The sequence below is a fragment of the Loxodonta africana genome, chromosome 21 (genome assembly GCF_030014295.1).
Source record: "Loxodonta africana isolate mLoxAfr1 chromosome 21, mLoxAfr1.hap2, whole genome shotgun sequence".
In the NCBI taxonomy this organism is placed as follows: Eukaryota; Metazoa; Chordata; class Mammalia; order Proboscidea; family Elephantidae; genus Loxodonta; species Loxodonta africana.
The window spans coordinates 23362506-23384274 of NC_087362.1; the positions used below are offsets into that span (position 1 = coordinate 23362506).

The 21769-nt window shown below is 42.9% G+C and overlaps 1 protein-coding gene across 1 annotated transcript; it reads left to right on the plus strand.

The window, feature by feature from the left end:
• Window positions 1–18660: 18660 nt before the first annotated feature.
• On the plus strand, window positions 18661–21300 carry LOC100663582 (tripartite motif-containing protein 60-like). The gene has a single exon (XM_003423540.3). It carries the CDS (start codon window positions 19618–19620, stop codon window positions 20998–21000), a length of 1383 nt encoding a protein of 460 aa, XP_003423588.1. The 5' UTR covers window positions 18661–19617; the 3' UTR covers window positions 21001–21300.
• Window positions 21301–21769: the final 469 nt, after the last annotated feature.

Below are 21769 nucleotides of genomic sequence, written 5' to 3' on the forward strand. Positions count from 1 at the left end.
TGTCTGATATCAGCCCATTCAGCCTGCTGTGAGCCAGAAACCCCCCTTTTGTTCTAAGAGGGGCAAAACCGTGTGTGATGTCCTCACCATTACCTTTTGTCCAAGAGTCAACTTCTTGGCTTCTTGTAGCAGGCCACAGGTCACGGCCACAGCTTGAAGGCAAGGGGCCACCCTCAGGCCACACTGTCCAGCTATTTGGGAAAATAAGCCACCAGGCGCTTGGTCGGTCCCAGAGTTTGAGTTAATACTCCCATAGCAATTCCCTGCCTTTCATGTACGAATAGGTCAAAAGACTTTTGGAGGACAGGCAACTCCAGGGCTGGAGCTGTCATCAGTTTGTACTTAATCTTTTCAAAGTTCTGTTGACACTCTTTTGTCCATAATGGGGGCTTTTTTCCTTCTCCTTTAAAAGCGTCATATAGGGGTTTTGCCATAAGTCCACATCCTGGCATCCAGATTCAGCAAAACCCAGCCATCCCAAGAAACCTCTCAGCTGTCTCTTAGAGGTTGGAGATGTCACTTGCAGGATGGCCACTGTCTGATCTTGAATAAGGTCCCCCTGTCCCTCGGAGATTTGAAATCCCAGATATTTTACCTGTTGTGAAACCTGGGCCTTTTTCTTGGACACCCGGTAACCACAGTTAGCCAAGTGATTTAGGACCAGAATAATATTTTGGTCAGAGTCCTCCTCAGTCTCACTTGCCACTATGATATCATCCACATATTGCAAGACAAGAACCCTTTTTAGTTTCAATGTTCTTAGTTCCTTGGCTAGTACTTCTCCAAAAATGATGGGGGAATTTTTTAAATCCCTGAAACAAAACCTGCCATGGAAGGTGTCTCTTAGTCCCCATTTTAATGTCAGTCCATTGAAAAGCAAACAGAGGCTGAGACTCAGGGTGCAGAGCAATGCAAAAGAAAGCATCCTTTAAATCCAGTACTGAAAACCAGGCACATTGACCAGACATGGTAACCGGGAGGGTATACAGGTTTGGTACTAATGGGTGAATGTCTTCTACTATTTGGTTGATTTTTTGCAAGTCCTGAACAAACCGGTATTCTTTTATCCCTGGTTATGATACCAGCAGGATAGGGGTGTTACATGGGGACACTTTAAAAGTCCAATTTCTATATACCGGTACAGCAAGGGTGCAATTCCCTCTAAGGCTCCCTTATGGAGGGGATATTCTCTCTGTTTTATGATGGGTGACCCAGGCTTCAGGGCAATTTTAACTGGAGCAGCTGATTTAGCTTGCCCAGGTCTTTCTGATGCCCAGACCTCTGGATATACTTTCTGTTGAATGTGGGGAGGGATGCCACTAGGTGTCACTGTTTCCTCAGGAAGTAGTGCCCCTTGTAGTGCACATGAGGTCTCTGGTGGAATCTGGACCCATATTGGAGAGGGTCCAAAAGTGACCTAGGCCCCGAGCTTTGAGAGGAGGTCCCTTCGTAAGAGGGAAACCGGGCATTCTGGCTTATAGATAAATTCATGATATAATAATTCTTTTCTAATTTCACAATTTACTGGTTGGAGGTAGGATGGGTGACAGCTTCCCAGAGACTCCTACCACCGGTGCAGTGCATGGACTGAGGGGAAATTCAGCCTTGTTCAGAATGGGGAATGTTGTTCCTGTGTCTAAAATGAAGTCAATAGGACACCCTCCCACCTTTATGGTTACCCGAGGCTAATGGTGGGAGATGATGGTAAGGGCTTTAGCCCCAGGCCCCATCACTCCAAATCGTCCCTGAGTGAGCGTCCCTCCTGGTATGCTTGTAGAGTGGCAGACTACACCCGATCCTTTCCAGCCTAGGGGCATTCTCATTTCCAGTGTCCACGCTTTTCTCAGTAAGCACACTGATTTGATCCTAGGGGTGGCCTTGCCCTGGGTTCTGGGCCTGTCTCCTGTTTTGCCCCTCGCCTCTTTTCCGGGTCGGAAGGGGATAAGGCAGTTGTCGGCAGGGCTGCCTTCTGCTTCATTTTTTGTTTCTCTTTTTGTTCTGCTGCTTGGTCTCTTTTATTGTAGACCTCGAAGGCAATTTCAAGCAGCTGTCCTATAAGCATCCCCAACTCTCTCTCCATCTTTTGCAGCTTTTTCCCAATGTCAGGGGCACTCTGGGAGAGGGAGTTCATATTCAAAAGCCTGGAGTTATTGGGGTCCTCAGGGTCCATGTCGGTGTACTGAGGAAAAGCATCTGTCACCCTCTCAAGGAAAGTGGAGGGATCTTTCTTCTCTCCCTGAATGACTTCTTTGACTTTTTGTAAGATTTTAGGCTGAGGGGTCCCATTCCTCAAGCCACCAATCAGGCAATCTCAAAACAGCTGAAGCCTGTGTTTCCCTACCTCGTTGTTATGGTCCCAGCCTGGGTCCCCAGCACGACTCACTTCTATTCCTGGGGCCAGGTCTCATTGGTAGGATCTACGTCATATAACCTATCGACTTCTTTCCGAGCTTGTTCTAACACCATACACTGTTTTTCTGAGGTTAACAAGGTGGGAAAGAGTGTTTATATGTCTGCCCAGGTAGGGTGATGAGTAGAGAAAATAGAAAGGAACAGTTCAGCCATTCGGTTTGGATCACTCCGGTAAGGAGGAGCATAACTCTTCAGTTATATAAATCAGAAGTTGAGAACAGGGTATATGCTAACATTGGTCTCTGTGGCTGCCCTGCCGCGTCTTTTCCAGCTAGAACTTCTCTTAGGGGGTATTTCCCTGCCTGGATTTCTGGGGTACCCTCACTGAAAACAGTACCCTGACAGGTAGAAGAAGGGTAGACTATACCTGAAGCCAAAACTACACCATCCACTCCTGCTTCTTTCCCCTTTTTGACTCCCAGGGGACTGGCCACACTAGAATCAGGCTCGGCCATTTTACGGAGGGGGGACCCTTGCCACTCTCCTTCAGCCTGATCCTCCAGCTGAAGCTGTGCCTCCTCTGTGTGGAGGAGGGGGAGCCGAAGCAGTGACCAGTACCCACCTTTTGAAAAGGGGGTCCTCGCTGAGGAATCCAGAAACTCCTTGGGTTTTTGCTTCCCCTGGAAGAGAACCTGGTTAGACAGGTTTAGAGTTTGGTAAAGATACATGAAAGCTTGGATATAGGGGACGTCGTCCCACTTTTCTCTATTACAAAACAGATCAAGTTGCAGAATCGTGTTAAAAACCAGAGACCCAAATTGTGGTCATGATTCCTGATCTCCTAATGATATTGAGGCCAAACATTATTACATAAAAGTGCCATCTTCTTAGTCATAGGTTCATAGCTATAACTCTTATAATTTGCTACAATGCACCCTAAGGGGGACTAAGCATGGATGGATGAGCCTCCCACTATGTCAGGGGTTCTTTGTAAATGTTTAGTGCTTATTGACAGCTGAGTTCTTTTCCTCTTAGTCTGATGATGGTTAGTTACATGGTCAACCTGGAAATCTACCTCTTTTCTAATTAGGCTTGATTCAGCCAGAACCCCTCTAATCCCTATCCTGGGTCCCCAACCTCCCATGAGATGTTCTTATAAGACACCTTGGGCATGGTAGACTTCCTTTGGCCTGTGGGATCAATTGTCACAATTAAAGAACTGAGACCAAAAATATTCACGACTCTGACGACAGGTTTTGTACAAATAGAGGTTAGCATGATGACGAAGACAATGAGAGATCTCCTCAGCTTCACATGGAAAATCCCACTGGCATGCACACAGATCACACATATACACATTAAGTTACTTGGCTGGCCATACTCTCACTCTGGCAACCTCAACCTCCCAGAAAATCTCCAGAATGACAGAGGTGATCTTGACAGCCCAAATCTCATTCACACACCCGAAAACCAACACTCTGGAGTCACCACGAGCCCCTTTCTTCGATCCTACTCATGGGATCAGTAATCTGAAGGACTACTCGCTCCAGAAACCAAGGGTTCAGGCTTCCCCTAAGCCTGCCCTGTCTACCCTGGGCCTGAGCGCAACAGGGAGAGAAACCACAGACTCACCCCTTGGGGATTTTCCCTAAGCCAATCTTGCTTTTACTTACCTTTTTCAGGGCGGTCAGGGACCGGTGGTGCTTAATTGTATACTGGTGTACAAGAGACAGAGGGGAGCAGGCCCCTCCAAAGTCTGTCTGCCTGCTGGAGCCCAAGTGGAGGGTTATATGGGGTTAGGGCTTAGGCTTGGAGAATCTGGAGACTGTCAGTTCTCCTTTGAAATGGCCATGTTGACCACATTCCAGCATCCTGGTTTCGGTCACAAGGTGGGCCCCCATCGTCAGGTTGTCTCGTCCCAGATTTTTGTTTTGCTTCTCCGAGAGGAACATAGGTTAATTTTAACCTTTATAGAATCGTGGAGAATGGGAGACAGAAGAGAGGAAACAAACCAAAAATCACAAAATCACCTGGGTATGCAAAAGCCAGCTATACAAGCCATGCAGAAACAACACTACAATACCCAGGATATTAGGCCCCAACAATCGCTTTCTCACACTGCCCCTTTCACAGCTTCCAGCATCACAGCAACATGCAAGCCACAGCAGGATGACAAACTGACAGACGAGTGGTGGGAATCTTTTTGTAGTGTGTTTGAATAGTGTTTCAAACATTTACTGGACAATTCTTCACTTCTTGCTTTTTTGTCCTTTATTTCTCTTGGGTCATAGAGTATTGTTTGCCTTGTCTCTCATTTTATAGAAACTCTATACATGGTGAATCCTAACCTGTGATGGAAATATTTGCATTATAATGTTGCAAATATTTTTGGTGCTTTCATTTGTATTCACATTCTTATTGTCAATACATGACTTTGGAGTTCAAGGAACTAAATATAAATGAACTTCCCTGCTCAAAAATTATATATATATTTGAAATCTTCCCTAAGTATTTTCCTGCTTTTTTTATGCTTAAAATTTTAATCTTGAATATTAAGATTTCGAAGTAGCCCCATAGTGATCTTGTACACAGACTAATAACATGATGTACTCGAAACTGTCAATGGTTGAAAACAAAAGAAAACGCAAAAATGAAATTTCCATGACAATTTTGAAATCGCTTACACCTATTGGCTTAATTATGATAGTTGTTCAAGGATATAACATGTCAAACAGCATAATCCGGTTTATTAAATGTTCAAGAAGTAGAAGAATGCTACAGACTAGATTATCACTCCTATTTCCTGGCATCCTTGACAGTCTGGGAATTTCAGTTCTCTTATCTGCATTACACGATGGTGCCTGCCGAGAATCTCAAGTGTGTAATGGCATTTTGTAAATCATCAGTGCTTTCTTCAGCCTAGTACTCCTTCGGTTTGGGAGAATTGTGAGGCGCGAAAAGAGACTGAAGGGAACCACTGGGCAGGGTCAGGAGGGGTGGGAACTCACTGTGGTGGCCAGATGAGGTTTAAGGGTGGTGGTGGGAATGTGTGGTAGGCTGGAAGGTGGCAAAGAGCGCCTAGGTCCTACAGGATGGGAGGCGGCGGAGGAAAGAAAACAAAACACTTGGGTTCTTCAGGATGAAAAGAATTCTTGACCACAGAACGAAATCCCTGTCTTAGACGTGACTGGCTCTCCGCCCCAAGCTTCTGCGCTCAGCAGACTCCCCCCAGATTCGGCGTTGGAGCCTGGCGGGCTGTGGTTGACATCAGCTGGGCGTGATCGGTGAAGGCTGAGGGTCGCCTCAGATCATCCAAGCTGCGCAGGGCGCCGGAGGCAACAGTCGAGTGTTTGGTGCTGGCGAAGGAACCGTCCTCTTCTTCCCGGGCCCAGCGCCTAGAGAGCCTCCGTGGAGAAGGCAGGGTTAGCGGGTCTGCCCTTCATTTCCTGCGACGGTTGTTGAAAAGCAAACTCTTTGCTGCGGAGTGGCTGCCGACTCACAGCGACCCTGTAACACAGAGTAAAACTACTCCATAGGGTTTCCAAGAAGTGGTCAGTGGACTCCAACTGGTTGTCTTTCTATTAGTAGCCAAGGCTTAACTACTGGACCACCGGGGCCCAGGGCAGGATGTTGAACTGCTCTGAAGCCTCCCCACTGAGACTGCAGCTGCCCGGGCTGTGCCTGCTGTTTCCCAAGAGACCCAAACCAAACCCGCTGAGGTCGAGTCGATTCCGACTCATAGCGACCCTATAGGACAGAGTAGAACTGCCCCATAGAGTTTCCAAGGAGCGCATGGTGGATTCGAACTGCTAACCTTTTGGTCAGCAGGCATAGCACTTAACCATTACGTCACCAGGGTTTCCCCCAAGAGATCCAGTGACCTTTTATTGGAGATACAACTACTGTGGCTTTTGCGTCCGCGGATCCTGAAGAAGCTAAATACCTCCTTGTGGTCTTTCTGCTGCTCACCGTGGCTATAGAGGAGTTTTAGGAACATTACCCAGAGGGATCACTTCACTGAACTGGCCAAGCAATTCCAGATCAGAATAGCAAGAGGAAAAGTCAGGAAGAGAAACTTGTGTGGGAGAGATAAAATCAGGTTCTGACCCTTTTGTGTCACAAAGACCCAGAGGTTTTGTGTCTACACTGCAAATTCTCCCTCTTGCACATGTGTACCATAGAACACAGGCTGCCTCAGAGCGCAGGGAGCAAGGAGAACTTTTTTTTTTAAAGAAAGAATCATGCAAAGTAAAAATGCATGAATTAAAACCATAGAAGATGGCAGAATACTAGAGGGAGAAAGTAAACTCTAGTTTCAATCGATTATACTTTGACTAAGTAAGAAACTAGATCTAATTCCAAAACCTTCAAAGGATGAATAATCTCATATTACACACAAATTAAACGAATTCCAAACAAAATTTCCCTGCCATGTTTACACACTCAAAGCCTCAATAAGATAGCAGAGATGAATCTTGAGTCACAAAAAAAAACGTGTTGCCACCCAGTAGATTCCGATGCATAGTGACCCTAGAATCACGTAAATAGGCATTACTAAATGATATTAAATGCATCCACAACAAGCATTAAACAAAAACATCAGGAGATGTAACTTTTTAGTTAATGATTTTTACAAGCTTTGTCCACAATATTATAAACTACAAGTATTAGCAATTCATTTAAGATAAATCTGATTGTACAATGGGAACAGCATATCCTAACATCATTAACAATGAGCAGAGTGAAGACATAAGATTTGGAAAGACACACGAAAATCTCTTCCTAAGAATCCAAAAAGGATTCTGTCAGGCTGTCATTACCGGAAGGTAGAGTTAGGGGACAAAATATGTGGGATTTGAGAGTTGTAAAAATTCTCTTCCTATGAAACGGAGGAAGACACCATCGCAATAGGATTTATGCTGCAGAATTAACTGGCCAATTGTGATAGCTTTGCTGTGGTAATTACTTTATTTTTTGAATAGAGAAACCCCATTAGGATTGAGGTATTTCTGAACTATAAAATGGGTGAGGATTGATATATAATTTGAACAATGGGTAACATATCTATTCTTCAACTGGTATTTTTACCAAAATACTCAGGCTTCATTATCATACAGGATGTGATTTATAATCTCTTAAAATCTATATGGTAATGGATTATGAATGATGAACTGTGTGAAAAGCTATTGTGTGTTTTACTCTCACTTAGGAGAGAAGCTATATAATACATATATCAAGCTATATAATACATAAATCAACCAGTTTATATAGTCTATAGTCAGAATGTTGTTAGGAAAATAAAACCTATACAAATCATTCAATAGAAGGAGTTCAACCTGGAAACAATTACAAAAGTGTGGAAGAGCGAGAAGGGCATATGGGATTGTGAGGCAACATGAAATTAGAACCTGCACGAAGCTGTTACCACTTATAGGCCTAATGATGAAGAACTTACTGTTTCCAGAGCCTAAAGGCATCTGGCATTATGGTATGAGCTTCCCAGCAAGAGCTACAATCATGAAGAAGGTGTAGTCACCTGCCAAGACACCACTCCAAACATTCTCTTCTCAGTTCTCTAATCTCCCAGAAAGGTTTCCCATTGGCAGAACCTAAGTAAAACTTACAATGAGAGCCAGGGAAATGTAATGTGCAAGGGGCCAGGGTACTGAAGTTCGGGGAAAGGATGGAAAGTCATTCTCCCAGCAAACAGCTAGTGAATGGCACATCTTTCATGTGCCCTTTTTTGGGTAGTTATCTGACAGTATGCTTCACCAAAACAAGTGAAGAAAACTATGAAAGTGGAAAAACACAGCACTCATGCAAGAAAGGAATAAAACATAAGGATAGAAGATAAAGATAATTCCTAGAGTAATTGTGAAGGCCCAAAGGCCCAAATGATGGCTATGTATCACAATCTGGAATGACCAAAAAACTTCAGTCCACACTGGGGTAAGAGGATCAAGGGCTTAGGGAGAGACTGCACCAAGAAAATAAAAAATACTTCAAATGAACAAATTGCATGTTGAGTTGTTCTTCCTGAAGAATTTTAGAATCCAGCAGATGTGAGCCCAAAAAGAGATAAATATAGAAAGATGCATAGAATACACAGTAAACAAGGAAAGTAATTTCTTAATTATAGTAAAACAGTTTGCATAAGCAAATGTAATAGGTATCTAATGGTTCGGCCATGAACAAATTATGTAGTCATATGGAAGTAAATACTGATTTTTTATTAACTACCCAATTGATTAACTAGTCAATTATATATGATCATATTTAGGTGTTTGTGGGTGATATAAGAGCTCCAAAATTCTCAGGTCGCTGATAGGAATTTAACACAAAATGTCTTACATTGATTGTTATAACACAGTTGTGAAGCAGTAGGAAAGTGACTAAAAGTATAAACCATGCCTGTGAGGAACAGGAATTGGTTGTAGGAGGGCATGGACTAAGACACAATTTTTGTTACAAGCCTTGTAGTATTATTGGATTTAAAAAGAAATTTCTATGTATTATTTTGATTAAAAGTAATGTCTGAAAATGAATATATAAGTCATGGGTAATGTGTAAAGCATTCAAATACAGGGTGGGAACTGGTAAGAATGAGATAAAGCCTGTAGCTTCTTTAGTCTTTAGGTGGCACACATTTCTCTCTTTATATTCACAGGATGACCCTTTCCAGCACCCTCAATTCCCTGTGAAGCTTCGCTCCCTGCATCTCACTCCAGGTCCACCACGGGAACACACCATTACTGTGCGCATGGAGTTTCTTAGATTCCACATAATTTATGGCAGCTCCATTGACCCACCACTCAGCAAAGATCTGTGACCTTGTACACCACAAGAATCTGTAAGATGGACAGGCTGACTAAGGGGTGGGGAGTGAAGAATAAAAGTGCTGGGCATTGGAGTGGCAGCATGTGGCAAAGGAAGGACCTGGTTTACTGACGACCTGCCATTTCACTGTGCCAGCCTTCTTATTTACAAACAAACTGTGGGCCTGTTGCCGTAAAACACAGATTCAAGCCACCTGCCATAAAGCCAATACTGAGACACAGGTGAGGTAAGCAGCCAGAAGGCTTTGTTGTATACATGTTTACAAGAGACAGAGTGGAATGGGCTCATCCAAAGTCTGTCTGTCTCTCAGAGACCGATTGACTGGAAGGTTTTATACGGTTAGACCTTAGGTTTGAAGAATCTGAAGAATGGCAGTTCCCTTTTTGTGGGCACATGTTGACTTTTTGTGGGTATTCTTAGAGGTCCCCTGATGTCATTCTGGTTTCAGTCACAAGATGGGCCCCCATTGACTAGTTGTCTCGTCCCAGGTCTTGTCGATTGCTGCTCTGCTCCTCCAAGAGGAACACAGGTCCATTTTAAACATCATCCAATCATGGAGAAAGGGAGAGAGAAGGGAGGAAACAAACCACAAATCACCAGGGTATGAAAAAGCTAACTATGCAAGCCATGTAGAAATGATGTTCCAATACCCAGGACCTTAGGCCCCTACCTTCTCTTTCGCACTGGCCCCTCTCAGGCCTGGCTTTCTCACATAGGTGCCCTGTTGCTGTAACAGAAATACCACAACTGGGTGGCTTTCAAGAACAGATATTTATTTTCTCACAGCTCTGAACACTAAAAGCACAAATGAGGGCCTAAGCTACATCAACTCCTTCGCAGGTAGTCCCAGGTGTTCATTAGTGCTGTATGGGTTTGTGTGTGTGTGTCAGGGCCCCATACGGAGGCCTCTGTGTCTACATTGCTCTTTATGTAACTCATGGTAATAAGATTTAGGATCCCTGTACACTGGTACAATTGTAACTGATTGACTAATACCATTATGTCAGATTGAATTACGGGAGGTGATTACATCACATTATCAAAGTAATTCGATTTGATTAGATTACATCCACAGTATAGGTGTTACGCCAACACATAGTTGGGAGGAATCCAATTCAATCCGTAACAGTCATTTAATGTGTCAGACTACAAGGAATTCTAGCTTAGTCACTTCCTGTTATTTATCCATCTGAATTTCCACAAATCTATATTTTATAAGGATGTGTTTTAAAAATAGGTGGTAGAATAGAACAAAAAACTTAGCCTAAAAATGATATGAGTGCATTTTTAAAAGTGAATTAAGAATTTAATTTCACTTAATTAGCAATTTGCTTAAAATAAATTGTAATGTTTCCAAGAATTTCTTAGTATATATACTGCTACTCATAGATAGTGAAAATAGGCTGGGATTTAAAGGAAGATAGGGAATAAATAAGGGATTAAACAATATGTATGGGGGATGAGAACTGTCATGGGATGAAGGTGTCTGTGCAAAAGTCCAGAGGTAGGAGGTTCCAGTAGGCTGAGTTGGGGCAGAGGAGAGGACAGTGTACACTGAGCCAGAATAGGTAGCAGTCAGACAGTGTAGGGGCTTTTGACACCTGGTAAAGTTTTTGTTTCTTTCCAAGAGCTGTGAAAACTGTTCGATTATTTTAAGTAGCCTGGTTATGTTGCAATTAAAGAAAAAGATAAGGTGAAGGGAATGACAAGGGTGAGCTAAATTTAATGGGCGTAAATCACCTACTAATTACTGGCAATTGGAATGCAAAAGTTGGAAAGAAAGAAGGATCAGTAGTTGGAAAATATGGCTTTGGTGATAGAAACAATGCCGGAGATTGAATGATAGAACTTTGCAATTTTTATTGTGCTTGAAGTGAAAGTTTACAAATCAAGTCAGTCTCTCACATAGAAACTTATACACACCTTACTACACCCTCCCACTTACTCTTCCCCTAATGAGTCAGCCTGCTCCCTCCTTCCAGTCTCTCCTTTCGTGACCATTTTGCCAGTTTCTAACCCCCTCTACCCTCCCATCTCCCCTCCAGAGAGATGCCAATGTAGTCTCAAGTGTCCACCAGATGCAAGTAGCTCACTCCTCATCAGCATCTCTCTCCAACCCATTGTCCAGTCCAATCCATGTCTGATGAGTTGGCTTTGGGAATGGTTCCTCTCCTGGGCCAGCAGAAGGTTTGGGGACCATGACTGCCGGGATTCTTCTAGTCTTAGTCAGACCATTAAGTCTGGTCTTTTTAAGAGAATTTTGGGGTCTGCATCTACTGGGAATCCTAGCCTGGCCAAGTTGACATACATTTTTGGGGGGAGGTAATTCAGTCCATAAAAGTTAGTTAAATGACAAATTTCCCCATCAGCTCGATTCAAATATTGTTACCATGGTATATTAATGGTGTGTAACTGCATTAAGAACCCGCTTTGTGTGCCCACCTGTAGTGTCTCCAGCCGCAGAGGATTGCTCCCAGGTCTTGAAATCTAATGGAATTTATCTTGCTGGATTTAAAATTTACTTGTTTTTTTTTTTGGGACCTTGGGAGTTCATTGTGTATTTTCATTATTTTTTCACCCAAGGCCAATCTTTTGATTGTTAGTTTGATGAATAAATGTGCTGGACCTCAGAGTGGCAGCATGTGGCAAAGTAAGGACCTTGTTCACTGAGGACCGCCCATTTGACTCTGCCAATGCTCCTCTTTACAGACAGAGAGACTGTGAGCCTCACTTCCTCACATAGGCACCTTGATGCTGTAACAAATATACCACAAGTGGGTGGCTTTCAAGAAGAGATATTTATTTTCTCATAGTTCTGAAGGCTAAAAGTACAAATGAGGGTCTAAGCTGCTTCGGCTCCTTCTCTGTAGGTAGTCCCAGGTATTCACTGGTGCTGGGTGTGTTTGTGTGTCTGTGTCAGGAGTCCATGTGTAGGCCTCTGTGTCTATATTGTTCTTCATATAACTCAGGGTAATTAGGTCTAGGAATCCTGGTACACTGGTATGACCATAACTGATTGACTGATTACATTATGTCCGATTGAATTACGGGAGGTGATTACATAACATTATAAAAGTAATTGGATTAGACTAGATCCCCAGTATAGGTGTTACCACAACACATAATTGGGAGGAACACAATTCAATCCATAACAGGTATTTAAAGTGTCAAGTTACAAGAAGTTCTACCCTAGTCATTCCTTATAATTTACCCATCTGAAATTCCACAAATTTATATTTTCTGGGGATAATCTGTTTTACAAAGAGGTGGTAGAATAGAACAAAAAATTTAGTCTAAAAAAGGTTATGGGTGCATTTTTCAAAATCAATTATGAATTTCATTGCGCTTAATTATCAATTTGCCTAAAATAAATTGTAATGTTTCAAAGAATTTCTGAGAATATACACTACTACTCAGAGAAAGTGAAATTAGGCTGTGATTTAAGGCAAGATGGGGGAAAAAATAAAGGACTAAACAATGTGTGTGGGGGATGAGAAAGGCCATGAGATGAAGGTGCCCGTGCAAAGGTCCAGAGACAGGAGGATCCAGCGTGAGGAATTCAAAGAAGAGGAGGCGATAGTGGACGATGAGCTAAGAATAGGTGGCAACCAGTGTAAGGGCTTTTGATACCTGGTAAAGTTTTTGTTTCTTTCCAATGGCTATGAAAACTGCTCCATTGTTTAAGCAGCATGATTTTAGTTGCAATTAAAAAAAAAAAAGATAACGTGTGGAAGATAAGAGGTAAGGTAAAGTTAATGGGAGTAACCTGCTTAAGAGGCTGTGCAGTGTGGTCCAGTGGAGATAGTCATGATGGTAACTGGTTTTCAGATAGGGACTGAGATGTCCAAGAGGATAAAAGTGAGGGTGGAGCACTGGAAAAGAGGGGGCAATGATAATGGTTGCTGACCAACCCTATGAAGATACAAGGTGAAGTAGAGTCAGCAGATAATCAGAGACCACCTCAGTCCTGGCAGTTCTGCTTCCTGGCCCTGGTGCTTGTTGCATCTAGCAGGGATGCCTGGGTGTTTTCTTACTCATAAGAGTTCCTTCTCCCCAACTCCTTCATTTCTTAGAGCCATTGGGTCAGAGAACCTAAACAACCACCAGTTGCAAAACTGTGTCCTTGGCTTGACACATTTTACAAATTCTCCTTCTACATGCCAGGCACGTCCATGGTTTGCTTGCCTTCTAGGTCTGTACAAGTGGCCACTCTATGGAAAGTGGCAGAGCCATGGTGGTGAAGTCGTTCAGAGCTAAAGCTGCTAGCCAAAATGTCGGCAGTTTGAATTCACCAGCCACTTCTTGAAAACACTACGGGGCAGTTCTACTCAGTCCTATAGGGTCGCTGTGAGTCAGAATTGATTGGGGGGGAATGGGTTTGGTTTGGCTTTGGTTTGTGAAAAGTGAGAGTGGAGGATACTTCAAACACTGGAATGTGTTGCAGCTTGTGAGGGTGCAAGGAGGAAGTGACAGACTCAACCCAGATGTGTGCAGCTGAAATGTAAAATTCTGCCATTCCTTGTACTGCATGGTGCTGAAAATTGCATACTGTAATATGAGGGTTCATCTCATAACTGATAGCAACCCTACAGGACACAGTAGAACTGCGCCACAGAGTTTCCAAGGAGCGCCTGGCGGATTTGAACAGCCAACCTGTCGGCTAGCAGCCATAGCACTTAACCGCTATGCCACCATAAGGTCGCTAGGAGTAGGAATCGACTCTACGGCAGCCGGTTTGGTTTGGTTTTGGTTTAATATGCGGGTTAAACTGGTGGGTTCCAGAGGTAAACAAATCAGGGTGAGAATATGAAGAGGGCTCACTTAGCCTTTCAGCTCTTCAGTTACCTTTTCAGCAAAGATGGGATTAAAGGGCTTGACAGGCTAAAACAGAGTTACAAATGTTTAAATGAGATCGTGCCTACTAACAGCGAGCCTGGCCCACCTGACTTGATCAACTCACAGGAGATCCCTTTCTCCACCAACCAAACGTTCTCTCTCACACCGCCCAGCCCTGCCCCCTCTCCTCAAGGGCCGAGCCACCAATTCATTGAAGGTGGAGTCCTAAGAGCTCCACCCTCCAGGTGGTGTATATATGCTGTGGTCCAACCACTGACCAGCCTTCAGGTGCAAGGCTGACTGTGGAGGCTAGTCTGGGAGAACCACCACAGCCACCCTCCGCTGCCGGGACCCTCCGCTGCCGCGACCCTCCGCAGCCTCGACCCTCCGTAGCCGCGACCCTCCGCAGTGCCAGTGGTTCCAGGTAAGCCGACAACGAGCCTTGTGGGTGCTGGAGGCTGGAACATAAGAGAAGCCCTGGCTTCTGAGCACCTGCTCTGTACAGGGCTGAGATGACCCTGAAAGTAAATCCAAACTCGAATTTGCAGTATTTTAAAAGAAATCATATATTTTACGGTTCTAACTGCTCGCTAAAAATACAAATACCCAGATCCCACCCTAATCCTATGGAGTCAGAAAAGGGGTAACTAATACCTATGTTTGGCAAACGCCCAGAGGTGGCTGACCTGAAGCTGAATGGGGAATCGCCCTCCAGAATGTCTCAGTGAGAGACAGTTTTGTGTATAGTTGGGGTAACTGGAGGGATAAGAACCATGAGACCTGATATCCCTAATGCCCTGGACAGCCTTGATCTTACTTATCCCTCAGGAGAAGTCGTTCTGCTTACATAGAGAAGAGGCTCAGAGACCGTAGGTAGTTTATCCAGAATAACTCAGGAACCTGGTCCAGTTTTTATTCATTCAACAGCTGTTTAGGCTGGGACTGAGAAGATACCGGGAGATGCAATCGAGGTAGAGTCAGGGAAGGGACAAATCATAACTTTACGGAGTTTACCATTTTCGTGGGGATCTCAGACCTCCAAAATGTGGCCATTCTCACAATTGTTATGCCTGAGCCCATTGTTGCAGCCACTGTGTCAACCTATCTTGTTGAGGGTCTTCCTCTTTTTCACTGACCCTGTATTTTCCCAAGCATGATGTCCTCCGGGGACTGATCCCTCCTGATATCATATAATTGTTTGATTCCAAATGGCCAATCCCAGTCCATTTCAACTCATTAATGCTTTGGATATCGATGTTAATGTGTTCCATTTCATTTTTTATGATTTCCAATTTTCCTAGACTCATACTTCCTACGTTGCATGTTCTGAGTATTAATGGAAGTTTGTGGCTGTTTCTTCTCATTTGGAGTCATGCCACATCAGCAAATGAAGGTTCTGAGGGCTTGACTCTATCCACATCACTAAGGCGGAGTCTAGTTTGAGAGAGCAGCTCTTCCTCAGTTTTCTTTTGAGAGCCTTCAAACATGAGGGGCTCATCTTCTGGCACTATATCAGATAGTGTTCCGCTGCTACTCATAAGGATTTCACTGACTAATTCTTTTCATAAGTAGACTGCTGGGTCCTTCTTCCTAGTCTGTCTTAGTCTGGAAGCTCAACTGAAACCTGTCTGCCATGGGTGACCCTGCTGGTATTTGAATATTGGTGGCATTTGTATGGTCTGAAGTATGGGTCCTGTTTCTTTTTCTTTTTTTACAGATAAACTTCCAATTTTGCCAGCACCATTTGTTAAAAAGACTGTCTTTTTTCCTCAATTTAATGGACTTTGGCCTTTTTTTTTTTTAATTGTACTTTAGATGAAGGTTTACTAAAGAAAGTAGCTTCTCAAACAATTAGTACACATATTGTTTTGTGACATTGGTTACCAATCGCATGACATGTCAACTCTCTCCCTTCTCAACCTTGGGTTCCCTATTACCAGTTTTCTGGCCCTTCCTGCCTTTAGTCCTTGCCACTGGGCTGGTGTGCCCCTTCAGTCTTATTTTGTTTTATGGGCTTGTTTAATCTCTGGCTAAAGTGTGAATCTCAGGAGTGACTTCATTACTGGATGCCCGGAGACCATATTGTCAGGGCTTCTCCAGTCTGTCAGCCAGTACGTCTGATCTTTTTTGTGAGTTAGAATTTTGTTTACATTTTTCTCCAGCTCTGTCTGGGACCCTTTATCGTGATCTCAGTCAGTGGTGGTAGTCAGGCACCATCTAGTTGCACTGGACTTAGTCTGGTGGAGGCTGTGGTAGCTGTGCTCCATTAGTTCTTTGGACTAGTCTTTCCCTGGTGTCTTTGGTTTTCTTCATTCTCCCTTGCTCCTGACAGGGTGAGAACAGTGGAGTAGCTAAGATGTCCACTCACAGGCTTTTAAGATCCCAGACATTATGCACCAAAGTAGAATGTAGAACACTTTCTTCATAAACATTGTTATGCCAGTTGAGCCAGATGTTCTCCAAGACCATGGTGTGCGTAGCCCTCAGCCCAATAATTTGGTCCCTCAGGGAGTTTGGATGTGTCTATGGAGCTTCCATGACCTTGCCTTGGAGAAGTTGTGCTGGCTTCCCCGCTACTGTGTACTGTTTTACCCTTCACCAAAGTTACCACTTATTTATTGTCTATTTAGTGTTTTTCCATCCCCACCCCTCCCCTGTCTGGTAACCATCAAAGATGGTTTCTTTTTGTGTGTAAACCTTCTCATGGGTTTTTATAGTAGTGGTCTCATACAATATTTGTCCTTTTGTGATCGACTTGTTTCGGTCAGCATAATGCCTTCCACATTCATCCATGTTGTGAGGTGATTCACAGTTTCATCATTTTTCTTTATTGTTGTGTAGTACTCTGTTGTGTATATGTACCATAATTTGTTTATTCATTCATCTGTTGATAGGCATCTAGGTTGTTCCCATCTTTTAGCTGTTGTGAGCAATGCTGCAGTGAACATGGGTGTGCATATGTCTATTCAATTGACCGCTCTTATTTCTCCTAGTGATGGAGTTGCTGGACCATATGGTATCTGTATTTCTAGCTTTCTAAGAAAGCACTGTATTGTTTGTACCATTTTTCATTCCCACCAGCAGTGCATAAAGCTTCCAGTCTCCCTGCAACCTCTCCAACATTTGTTATTTTTTGATTTGTGCCTGCATGCTGGGATGAGGTGGTATCTCCTTGTGGTTTTGATTTGTATTTATCTAATGGCTAATGGCTAGTGATGGTGAATATTTCCTCATGTATCTGTTAGCTGCTTCAATGTCTTGGGTGAAGTGCCTGTTCATTTCCTTGGGCCACTTGTTAGTTGCATTATTTGTCTTTTTGTTGTAGAGGTGTTGCATTTTCATGTACATTTTAAAGATTAGATCTTTGTCAGATTTCTCATAGCCAAAAATTTTTTTCTAAAACTGTAGGCTCTTTTTACTTTTTTGGTGAAGTGTTTTGATGAGCATAAGTGCTTAATTTTTAGACGATGATAGTTATCTAGCTTATCTTCTGGTGTTTGTATGTTGTTAGTCATGCTTTGTATCCTGTTAATGCTGCGTATTAAGGCCTCTATCATTGATACTATTTTTTGTCCATATTTATAGTTTTTGGTTTTATACTTAAGTCCATTTTGGATTAGTTTTTGTGTATAGTGTGAGGTATGGATCCTGTTCATTTTTTGCAGATGATCATCCAGTTTTGCCAGCACTATTTGTTAAAAAGACGGTTTTATACCGCCCCCCCCCCCCAATTTGACAGACATTGGGCCCTTGTCAAAGATCAGGTGACCGCAAGTGGATGGATTTACATTTGGGATCTCAATTCTGTTCCATTGGTCAGTGTATCTTGCTGTACCAGTACCAGGCTGTTTTGACTACTGTAGCTGTATGGTAGGTTCTGAGATCAGGTAGTGAGTGTCCTTCTTTATTCTTTTTATTCAATAATGCTTTAGGAATGTGAGGCCTCTTTCCTTTCTATATAAAGTTACTGATTATTTTTTCCATCTCTTTAAAGAATGCTGCTGGGGATTGCATTGTATTTGTAGATTGCTTTGGGTAGAATTGATATGTTCACAATGTTGAGTCTACCTCTCTATGACCATGGTATGTTTTTCCATTTATGTAGACCTCTTTTGGTTTCTTGCAGTAGTGTCTTGTAGTTTTCTTTGTCTAGGTCTTTTACATCCCTGGTTAGATTTATTCCTAAGCATTTTATTTTTTAGGGGCTACTTTTTTTTATTATAAATGGACAATTATTATTTATGTAGTGTTTATAGTGTTCTGTCATTAGCATAAATGCTTGAAATATTTATTGAATCTTAGGTATTCCTTTAATTTACAGAAGAGAGAACTGAGGTTCAGAGAAACTAATTCACTTTTCCAGGGACATGTAGCTTGTTGGTGTCTAAGCTAAGATCCACAGTAGGTCTATCCATTACAAAACCCAAAGAGATTCCATAGCTCCTGTATTTAACTTGATTCTACCTTTTCAGTGTACCTATTCAGCCTGTCATTGTCCCAGTGCTGACTGCATCTAGAATCAATCCTACCAGAAAAAGCAAAGGAAATTCCCTTCATGGTTATAAGGACTAACTGCTCTGGATTCTGACCATAGGACTGAACCAAGACCTTGTGCTGTGTTGCGTGTTCTGACCTAGATCGAGGAAGACACATCTCCTCTGCACAAAAAGGGAACTTCAGTCTCTGGTGGTTGGTCCAGCAGCACCACCCACACTGTGAGCATACAAGAGCCTCTTCCCACCCACATAGCAAAGACCAAGACAGGGAATTGGCAGGAGAGCATGCCACAGGTCACAAGTAAAGGGAAACTCACGGAACATGGGCAGTGACAGGAGCCTTGAAGAGGTGAGAATTGTGGAGGGAGGAAGGGAGGCAGACAACGGGGATATCAGGCAGGGGTGTCTCACCAAGGTCCATTAATGTGGTGAAGAGAGGCCTAACTGGGTCAGAGTGGTCTGGGAGGCTTTCCGAAGGAAGTGAAGTGTTTATTAGATCCATTTTGAAGAGATCTTCTGGCTGGCAGAGTGGACAATTTAGGTGGCATCAGAAGAGATTGCAGTCTAGGGGCACAGTAGTGTCAGTTGTGGACATGACCTACATCTCAGGGCTTCTGTTGCTCACCTGGGCTAGGTGTCAGGGAGGCATGGGAAAGTGAAAAATGGTCTTGTGAGTAACTATTTTTTTCTTTATATTTTTTGTTGCAGAAAGGTCAATTGACCACAGAGTGAATTGTGTTGACTTTTCTCCTATGCTGTTTTTATTTTCCAATCCTTCTTGGATTCCTGGCTTTTTTTCCACTGAAGAAGAGTACATAGATGCACATCACCTGCAGGCCACTGAGTATAGGTGTGAAAAGTGCCAAATAGAGCTCTGATCGAGGAGTATAACTCTTTCACAACTGCATCTAGAGCTGAAGGAAAGAAAGGAGAAACAGGCTTGAGTGGTTAAAGCTTTCTGGGGACCCTGAGAAACCACAGCTGCTTTCCAGGAAAGACAGAAAACACTGAGTCATCAGAGTCTCACTTTTCCTAGCTCCCGGAAAACCAGGCCTTGTTGCAGAGAGTTTCCTCAGACTGAAACCCTTACTGCACAATGGCCTTTGCATCCTTTCTGGCTGACCTCCACACAGAGACCAGCTGCCCCATCTGTCTGGATTACCTGAGAGACCCCACGACCATTGACTGTGGCCACAACTTCTGTCACTCCTGCATTCAACAGCGCTGGAAAGATCTACAGGACATCTTCCCCTGTCCAGTCTGCCTCCAACAGTGTCGCAGTGGGAACCTCAAGAGGAACACTCAATTATGTCACATGACTGATATTGTTAAGCAACTTTCTACCACAAGGAGCAAGAAGAAACGGCAGGAAGAAAAACCCCTGTGTGAGAATCACAACCAGGAGGCTTCCTTGTTCTGTGAGAAGGACCTGGAGCTACTGTGTCCCCAGTGCAGGATCTCCTCCAACCACCAGGATCACCACCTGATACCCATTGATCAAGCTGCAACTTGTCACAGGAAGAAGCTCAAAAGCTACATTGAGCCCCTGAGGAAGAAGGTTCAGGATGCTGAAAATGGGTTACGAATGGCAGTCTCAAAACTAGTGGAATTGAAGGACAAGGTAGAAAATCAGAAGAGAGAATTACACTCAGAATTTGAACAATTTATTCGTTTCTTGGGGCAGCAGCAGGAAGCAATTTATATTAGGCTAATAAATGAAAAGAGGGGTGTTAACAGAAAACTAATTGAAAACAAAATCCAAATTTCAGACCACACTTCCACACTAAAAAATCTGTTAAGTGAAATAACAGAGAAGGTTGTGCAGGAAGACCTGGATTTACTGACAGGTATTGGAAGCATCCACAACAGGTATGAACTCCTAAAACCCCCAGCAGTGTTTTCATATGAGTTAAAGAGGGAGCATTGCAGTCTCCCTCCACAATATTTTGGTCTGCAAAATATGATCAGCATATTTCAGGTAAATTTGATACTAGATCCTGAAACTGCCCACTCCAATCTTATTGTCTCAGAAGATAGAAAAACTGTGATGTATAGAATGATGAACCCAAACTGTCCTCAGAGTCCCTGGGAATTTAATGTTTACCCATCTGTCTTGAGTTCTGAGGGATTTGATAGTGGCAGACATTTTTGGCAGGTAGAAGTAAGAGGGACAGGTGATTGGTCCTTAGGTGTGTGTAAAGAATCATTCCCTAGAAATGCGATTACATCACCTTCCCCAAATAATGGATGCTGGCAAATTGGGCCCTGGACTAGTAAATTTGCTGCATGGGAGTCAGTAAACCTCACACGGATTGGTGTTTTTCTGGACTATGAGTTGGGAGAGGTTTCATTCTACAATTTGAATAATAGATCACATTTGTATACTTCCACTGTAAGATCTACAGAAAAACTTATACCCTACTTCTCTATTGGACCGTCTTCAAATTCTGTTACAATAAGTATTGTCAGAAATGAATGATGAACCTCCTGAGGTATCATTTTGTATGTTGTTATATTTTTTCCTATGACCTTGGAGAGCATTTATAATAAAGAGTCTGATTCCAGTTTTGTTGTTTGACTGCTGATGTGTTTTTTTAATAGACTTTATTTTTTAGAGCGGTATTAAGTTTTAGAAAAATTATGCAGGCGTTACAGAGAAATCCCATATACCCCCTCTTCCATCCGCATGTTGTCTCTATTATGATTAACATCTTGCATTCATGTGACACATTGGTTTCAGTTGATGAACAAATACTTGCTCATCATTATTAACTAAAGACTATAGTTTACATTAGTGGTGACCTTTAGTTTGAACAGTCTTATGGGTTTTGAGAAATGCATAATGTCATGTATTTACCATTACAGCAAATGACAGAACAGTTTCACTACCCTAAAAATGCCTTGTGCTCTACCTGATTCTTCCCTCTCCCTCTCTCTGAACTCCCGGCTACCATTGATTGTTTAACTGTCTCTTCCAGAATGTCATATATTTGGAATGATGCAGTAAGTAGCTTTACCAGGCTATCTTCTTGAACTTAGTCACATGCTTTTAAGTTTTCTCCTGATCTTTCAAGTAGCTTGATAGTTCATTCCTTCTATTGCTGATCAACACTCCACTGTATGCAACTTTGAAATAAAAAAACGCAACACCATTTACATTAGCACTAATAATTTAAATACTTAAGTATAATTCTCACAAAATGTGTATAAGATTTATGAGGAGAAACACAAAACTTTAAGGAATGAAA